Raw genomic sequence first — 6,662 nt, 5'->3', positions numbered from 1 at the left:
TGGTTGGTTGGATGGTTGGATGGATGTTGGTTGGTTGGTTGGTTGGATGGATGTTGGTTGGTTGGTTGGTTGGATGGATGATGGTTGGTTGGTTGGATGGTTGGATGGATGTTGGTTGGTTGGTTGGTTGGATGGATGGATGATGGTTGGTTGGTTGGATGGAGGTTGAATGGATGGATGGTTGGTTGGATGGATGGATGTTGGATGGATGGATGGTTGGTTGGTTGGTTGGATGGAGGTTGGATGGATGGTTGGTTGGTTGGATGGAGGTTGGATGGATGGATGGATGGATGTTGGATGGTGCCGTCAGTGAATCTTTAATCTTTCGGCTGAAGCTCTGAAGATGTGATCAGTTTCTCGCCTCTCTGCTGTGTTTGACCTTTGAGTCCAGTCTGTTGTTTGACCCTTGACCCCTGCGGTCCCCCTGCAGCCCTGTCCGGCGGCCTCCAGGGCCAGAGCACGTCCTCTGTGAGCTCGGAGATCAAGTCTGAGGACGAGGGAGACGAGAACCTGCTGCAGGACAGCAAGCCGCTGGACAAGAAGGACGACCTGGACAAGGAGCTCAAGGGCATAGAGAGGTCAAGATCTAGGTAACGCCGCCCACCGCCCAGACGTTCGCTTCCATCAAACCCCTCAGCTGGCCTGGGACGCACGTCTTCCCATCGCACCCCCACGCCGGCGGCCCGCCGCCTGCGGGTGCGATGGGAACCAGCCTCTGAACTTTGATGAAGTGATCAAGTGTGATGAGAATCAGCTGAAAACCGCAGAGACTTCCTGCCTCCACCAGACGTCTGCCTCTCAGTGCTGCCTCCACTGGCAGCTTGTAGAACTGCAGGATGCAACTTTTATTAAAAATAAGTTTTTACATATTTGTTAAAACTGTCGCTGCGTTTGAGACAAACAATCTGAGAAACGATCGATGTCCTCCTCACTGTGCCGACTGGAAACAACCAATCAGAGCCAGGAGGCGGGTCTTATCGCTGTCAATCACCCTCCGTATGTGGAAAAACCCAACATACATAACCCTAAAAAAGCAGGTGCTGATTAAAATGGATCCATTTTATTTTCCTTTTCTCTGGTTTTGATTAATCACATCAGATATTTTAGAAGAGAAAAAATAACAAAAATAAAAAGTTTACCAGAAGAAATAAGTAAATTAATTAACTAAACAACACTGACTGGTGAATTAATAAATAGTAATAAAATAAATCAGCCACCATGTGACCTGCTATGCTAGCTGCTACGATGCTGCTAGCATAGCATGTTGTGAATGCTAAGGCTAGTTAGCTTAGCCACCGATGACGGCAGATAGACAGTTTACCTGCAACACTAAGTTGCTTCTCCGCCATTAGGATATTTAGCAGAGCATTAGCGATCATGATTGACAGCGCTAAGCCCCGCCCCCTGGCTCTGATTGGCTGTTTTCGGAGCCCTTTAGAGAGAAGGTGAAGATTGATTTGTCCTCAGATTATCTGTCTCGTATTAAAGTGTCAGTTTTTACAGATTTGTAAACGATATTTCCTAAAAGTTGCTGCAGCTTTAAGGACAGGAGGCGAGTCTGAGTGGACGTGCAGCTGCTGGTTAACTTGGTGTCTCTCCACGGTCTTGAGCCTGGATTCAGCTGCTCCTCACACAGCAGAGTAGAGCCCTCCGTTAACATTCCCAACGAAGCGCCGCCCCGCTGCGCCCTGGGCGGGAAGCCGGCAGCACGGCGGCCTTCACTCCTCCAGAGATGAACGAGTTTCACCGTTTGTCTGGTTCCTTTGTCGACCCGGAGGCGACCAGATCTGAAACATTTGGATCCTGAACCCTGAGTTTATACCCGATGGTGGCGGCCATGTTTAATGTGATGATGATGATGATGATGATGGTTTCTGCTTTGATTCAGTTTGGGGAAAAAAAAATCATAAAATGTCTTAAATTCATTTTTTTTTAAAAGTTGGCCTTAAACTTTGTGGACTTTTTAAATGTATTTATTCTATGTAGGTTTTGAGTCACTGCATTTGGTGACTCATGGTGGCTAACGCTAACGAGATGCTAATCCTTGCTAGCTAGCTAACTAGCTGCTCTACGCCGTCTGAGCAGAACAAACTGATGCCAAGAGCCACAAGAAAACCAACGAATTGAGTTTGTATCACGTCTCTGCCACGATATTGGTCTTAAATTTGATCCATAATGGTCTTAAAAAGTCTTAAATCTGAGTCGGTGAAACCTGCGAAGCCGTGTAAATTGAAACTGACCCTCTTTTATCCTGAAATCTCCTCTTCCTCCCCCAACCACCCATCGCTGCTCCTCCTTCGTCCCTCCAGCAACAACGACGACGAGGATCTGAGCCCGGAGCAGAAGATGGAGCGGGAGCGTGAGCGCAGGATGGCCAACAACGCCCGGGAGCGGCTGCGCGTGCGCGACATCAACGAGGCGTTCAAGGAGCTGGGCAGGATGGTGCAGCTGCACCTGAAGAGCGACAAGCCGCAGACCAAGCTGCTGATCCTGCACCAGGCCGTCGCCGTCATCCTCAGCCTGGAGCAGCAAGTCAGAGGTCAGAGACAAACCGACGCATGGGAGGCCTGGGGTCTGCACCGACGGGCACCGTCCAGCAGGGGGCAGCAGCAACACCTGTTGCTTTAGGTTTCTGTTTGCACAGGATAGTTCATCTTTGATCAGGGTGATAAAAAAAATTGATTTGGGGGTTTTTTTCTTCATAATTTTGACTAATTTTCTGATGTCAAAAGTCATAATTCAGAGGAAAAGAGTAGAAATTCTGAAATTAAAGTAAAAACTCTGAGAAAAATAAAAGAATACTGAGATTTAAATCAGGATTCAGAAAAAAGTCAGGATTTTTAGGCTCAAGTGAAATTCTGAGCCAGAATTCTTTTTGTTTAGTGGCACTAACCCTCTCCCGTATGAGAGGAAGTGATGAGAAGCAACAGAAGACGAATGGTTGTTGTTGTTGTTGTTGTGTCCAGAGAGGAACCTGAACCCCAAGGCGGCCTGCCTGAAGCGCCGCGAAGAGGAGAAGGTCACCGTCGCCTCCGATGGGACGCCCCTCTCGCTGGCCGCCGCCCACCACGTCGCCGCCGCCGCCGCCATGGGCGATGGACCAAACCCCATGGGACAAATGTAAACCGCAGCAAACTCTCCTCCCCCTGAATGGTCAGAAGATTTCACTTCTGCACTAACCTGCTGTCGTCGTATCTTTAACTAGGCCATCAGCTTCCTCAGTCTCAGGCCCAAAAAACTATTATTATTGATTATTCAGCTTCACGTTTTCAGGATTCAGCAGAAAATCAAAACGACGAACCAGAAAAGTTAACATTTCATGCAAACGCTGAAGTTGGAAGAAAATCGTTTGTACTTTAAAAGTTATTAGTAATATCATAAACAGGAGGACAGAGATGATTCAAAAAGGACATTTTTAGCTGAAAATTGTCAAAAACTGTTGAGGCAAATTTAGAAACTCTAGAAAGAAAAACGTTAAAAACTGAAGAAACGACAGAAAATATACACATTTTTAAAAATAAAATAGAAATATTAGAAACATCTGAATGAAAAATGAGCTTTAGCTGCTGAAAAACTAGTTTTAATATTTTGGTTTTACGTTTGCCATGAAACCAAAAATATAAAAAAATATCTGCATACTGTAAATGATTGAACAGGAATAAAACTTCCTGGTTTCTTGATTTTAAAGTTTAATTTCATAATAATCATTTAGTAAAAACGTCTCTGATTGGCTGAACTTTGAAAACAGATTTTAACTTTTTGTTGTTTTTTCTCTCCTAGATGAACCGAGGACCTGCTGACATTAACTCTTTGCTTTTCTTAATGTAGAAACGACGCCGGGTTCTTCTTCTGTGGTTTTTTTTTTGTCTTCTCTAACTCCCAGCCGGTCCTGGCAGCCGGCGATCTCATCGGCAGGAGATTAAAGATGCAACATTTTAATGAAACAAAGCAGAAAATAACAGTTTATGATGAGTATGAGAAACAGTTTTCACTGCCTAGAACGGCGGTTCCCAAAGTGTGGGTCGGGAACCGCAGAGGGGACAGGAGACGCCAGATAAAGGGTCGCAAAATGATGCTAAGAATCACAATGTTGTGGTCCTTTACTGTATGGAAGGCCAAACGAGGCAAAATTAAGTAAATAAATGTACCATTAAAATGTAATACACGTTTTAAATTATAAAATTAAGTAAATGTATCATTTATCGTGATAAATGTCGGTATAAGACTTTAGATTTATCATAATTACGACAAACTAAAATCAATGACATTTAAAATCCCCAGAACTGTCCGTGTGGTCGGGATTATTGTTTCTGAAATATTTCTGTTTGATTATCCGTACGGTTTAGGGATGTGATAAACAGAAATCTATAGATTATCGGTAAATATCGGTTATCGGCCATAACAGTGATTAATATTGGATATTAATATCGGCCTAATTTTTTTATCGGTGTATCCTTAGCATAGTTTTCTAAAAAAATAAATAGTTCATATTGTCACTTTCATCATTATAATAGTGCTAAAAGATATTGTGATAAATCTTTTAGTCCATATGGCGCACCATTACTGCCAAAACATTTGCTGTACCGTTATAAATTTTATGTCTTTTGGGTAAAAAGTCGCTGGATGTTTGTGGCCCGAATTACTACGCTTTTAAAAAAAAAAGCAAAAAATAAAACTAAAAAAAGAAAAATGCTTTTTGTTTTGAAAAGTTATGGAAGTCTGAGGAAAGTCTGAAATGTGGACCTTTCAGATTCCTGCAAATGGCCGCATGTGGCCCCCGCGCCTCACTTTGGACACCCCTGGCGTACCGCCTCGGTTTGTTCCTGTGTTTTGGGTCAAGTCGCCTCTTCTGACCCGGTTTCCGTTTCCTCCGCAGGTCCAAGGTGCCAGAGTTCATCAGGATGATGAGCGACCACTTCCTCTGACGGCGTTCTCCACCGACCAATCACGCGCGCCGCCTCTCGCTCCAGCCCGACCACGTAGTTCCTCCGGGTCAGATCCGCCTTCGTCTCCTCTGTGATCTGTCGTCTCCTCTTCGCCGCCATCTTCTTCTTCTTCTCCTTCTTCTTCTCCTTCTTCTTCTTCTCCAGTCGACAAAATCGGACTTCAGAGTCGCATTCGTCGCTTTCCGGACGTTTCGAAACGGCAACAGACAAATTCCCTTGGATCCGCCCCAGGAACTCTTGTGCTACGTGTTTTATCAGCATTCCCAGGACAAAAAGGCTCTATATAAATATATATAGTAAATATATATATATGTGTGTGTGTGTAAGAAAGCAGAAAAAGTTTAAAACTCGAGGCGGGCAGCGAGGAAGGTTGGGGGTTCAGGAGGGAGCAAACATATCAAAGTGTTTAAAAGAGATTCTTGTTTTTTAACGCAACATTTGCGCAGCGGTTGATCGCAGCCTCGACACGGCACTCTAGCGCCGCACTGTGGATGACGCTGTGCCTCACCTCCTCTCGGATAGACGCACACGGAGAGGATTCCGAAGAGAAGAAAAACTCCCTCAAACAGCTTGGGAATAAGACAAACCGGCACCCCGCAGGAGCGCTTAGGCGCTTCTGTCCAAACCTGCACAAGCTCGTCACGTTTCTGTAGAGGCGAAAAGTACAAAAACGGTTGGGAGTTGGCGACCAAACGGCCCGGGTAGAGCGAAGAGTCGCTGAGCAGACCAAACGGCGCTGACGCTAACGCTAGCTTAGCACGACAAATCATGGAGAGATGAAGGGAAACTTGGGACTGGACAGCAGAGCAAATCACATTCCTTGAGCCGCGCTACTTGAATCAAGAGCTCCAAGATGGAAACGCGAAGCGAGGGTCAGAGAGGAGGCCAGGGAACAATCACCATGGCGACGGGGTTCCGCTGCCGCCCAATCCTGCCCACGCTCCAACACCGGTGAAAGGGGGCTTCAAGATGGCCGCCGCAGGGCGGTAAAGTTCAGAGCTCATCCTGATTTTCACCAGCAGCAAGAGGTCAGAACAGGAAGTGGAAATACTTACAGACGAGTTGCTTCCATTAAACAAGAAGCTAAATTAAGTTCAAACATGAACGAGTCACTAAAAATCATGGATGACGTAAGAAATGTTCCTGGGCGATAAATCGTCCCGGAAGTTATTGCGATAAACGATATTGTTGTTGTTTTTGATTTTCAATCATTTTAACTGATCGATCATTTATGATTTAAAAATTACGTCATCAGAGGAACTGAACCAAGAGACTGTCTTCAGTCAGAGGCTTCTTCAGATGCGCTGCAGCACAGACTGCTACAGGCTGTCCCTGCCAGCAGCTTCAGGAGCTACAGTAACTCTTTGAACTGAGCCAAAATATAACATTAAGTAGAAATTTTAGCATTTTAGGGACCAAAATGAAAATAATTCATACAAATAACAAAAAAAATAACAAAAGGAAAACATTTTCCAAACCAGTTTGTTTAAATAAAACTTTAACAGAACCTGCAGGTGTGTGTGTGTGTCTGGTTTCAGTAAAATCCAGAAGTAGAGATAGTCCTGAAAGCACATTTTGTTTTTTCAAAATAAGTTACTGCAGTAAATGTCTCCAGTTTCTAATCGATCCGATCAAAACTGACATGAAACCGTCTCCCCAGTCTGGAAGCCTCCTTTCACCCCGGTTTGACCAATCCGCCCCAGTTACTGGACTGAA

General features: G+C 44.9%; 1 protein-coding gene across 1 annotated transcript in view; it reads left to right on the top strand.

Annotated features, from left to right (window-relative positions):
• tcf4 (transcription factor 4) overlaps positions 1-6,381 on the top strand; it is a 165,494-nt gene extending 159,113 nt beyond the window's left edge. Inside the window, exons 14-17 of the mRNA XM_008402569.2 lie at positions 431-578; positions 2,310-2,539; positions 2,967-3,120; positions 4,877-6,381. Coding sequence (XP_008400791.1) covers positions 431-578; positions 2,310-2,539; positions 2,967-3,120; positions 4,877-4,925 — 581 coding nt within the window. The 3' untranslated portion in view covers positions 4,926-6,381. The remainder of the gene's footprint in view (positions 1-430; positions 579-2,309; positions 2,540-2,966; positions 3,121-4,876) is intronic.
• The last annotated feature ends 281 nt before the right edge of the window (positions 6,382-6,662 follow it).

Source organism: Poecilia reticulata, unplaced genomic scaffold, assembly GCF_000633615.1.
Source record: "Poecilia reticulata strain Guanapo unplaced genomic scaffold, Guppy_female_1.0+MT scaffold_239, whole genome shotgun sequence".
NCBI classification, from domain to species: domain Eukaryota; kingdom Metazoa; phylum Chordata; class Actinopteri; order Cyprinodontiformes; family Poeciliidae; genus Poecilia; species Poecilia reticulata.
The sequence above is the reverse complement of the archived record's forward strand: the minus strand, read 5'-3'. Positions and strand labels throughout refer to the sequence as shown.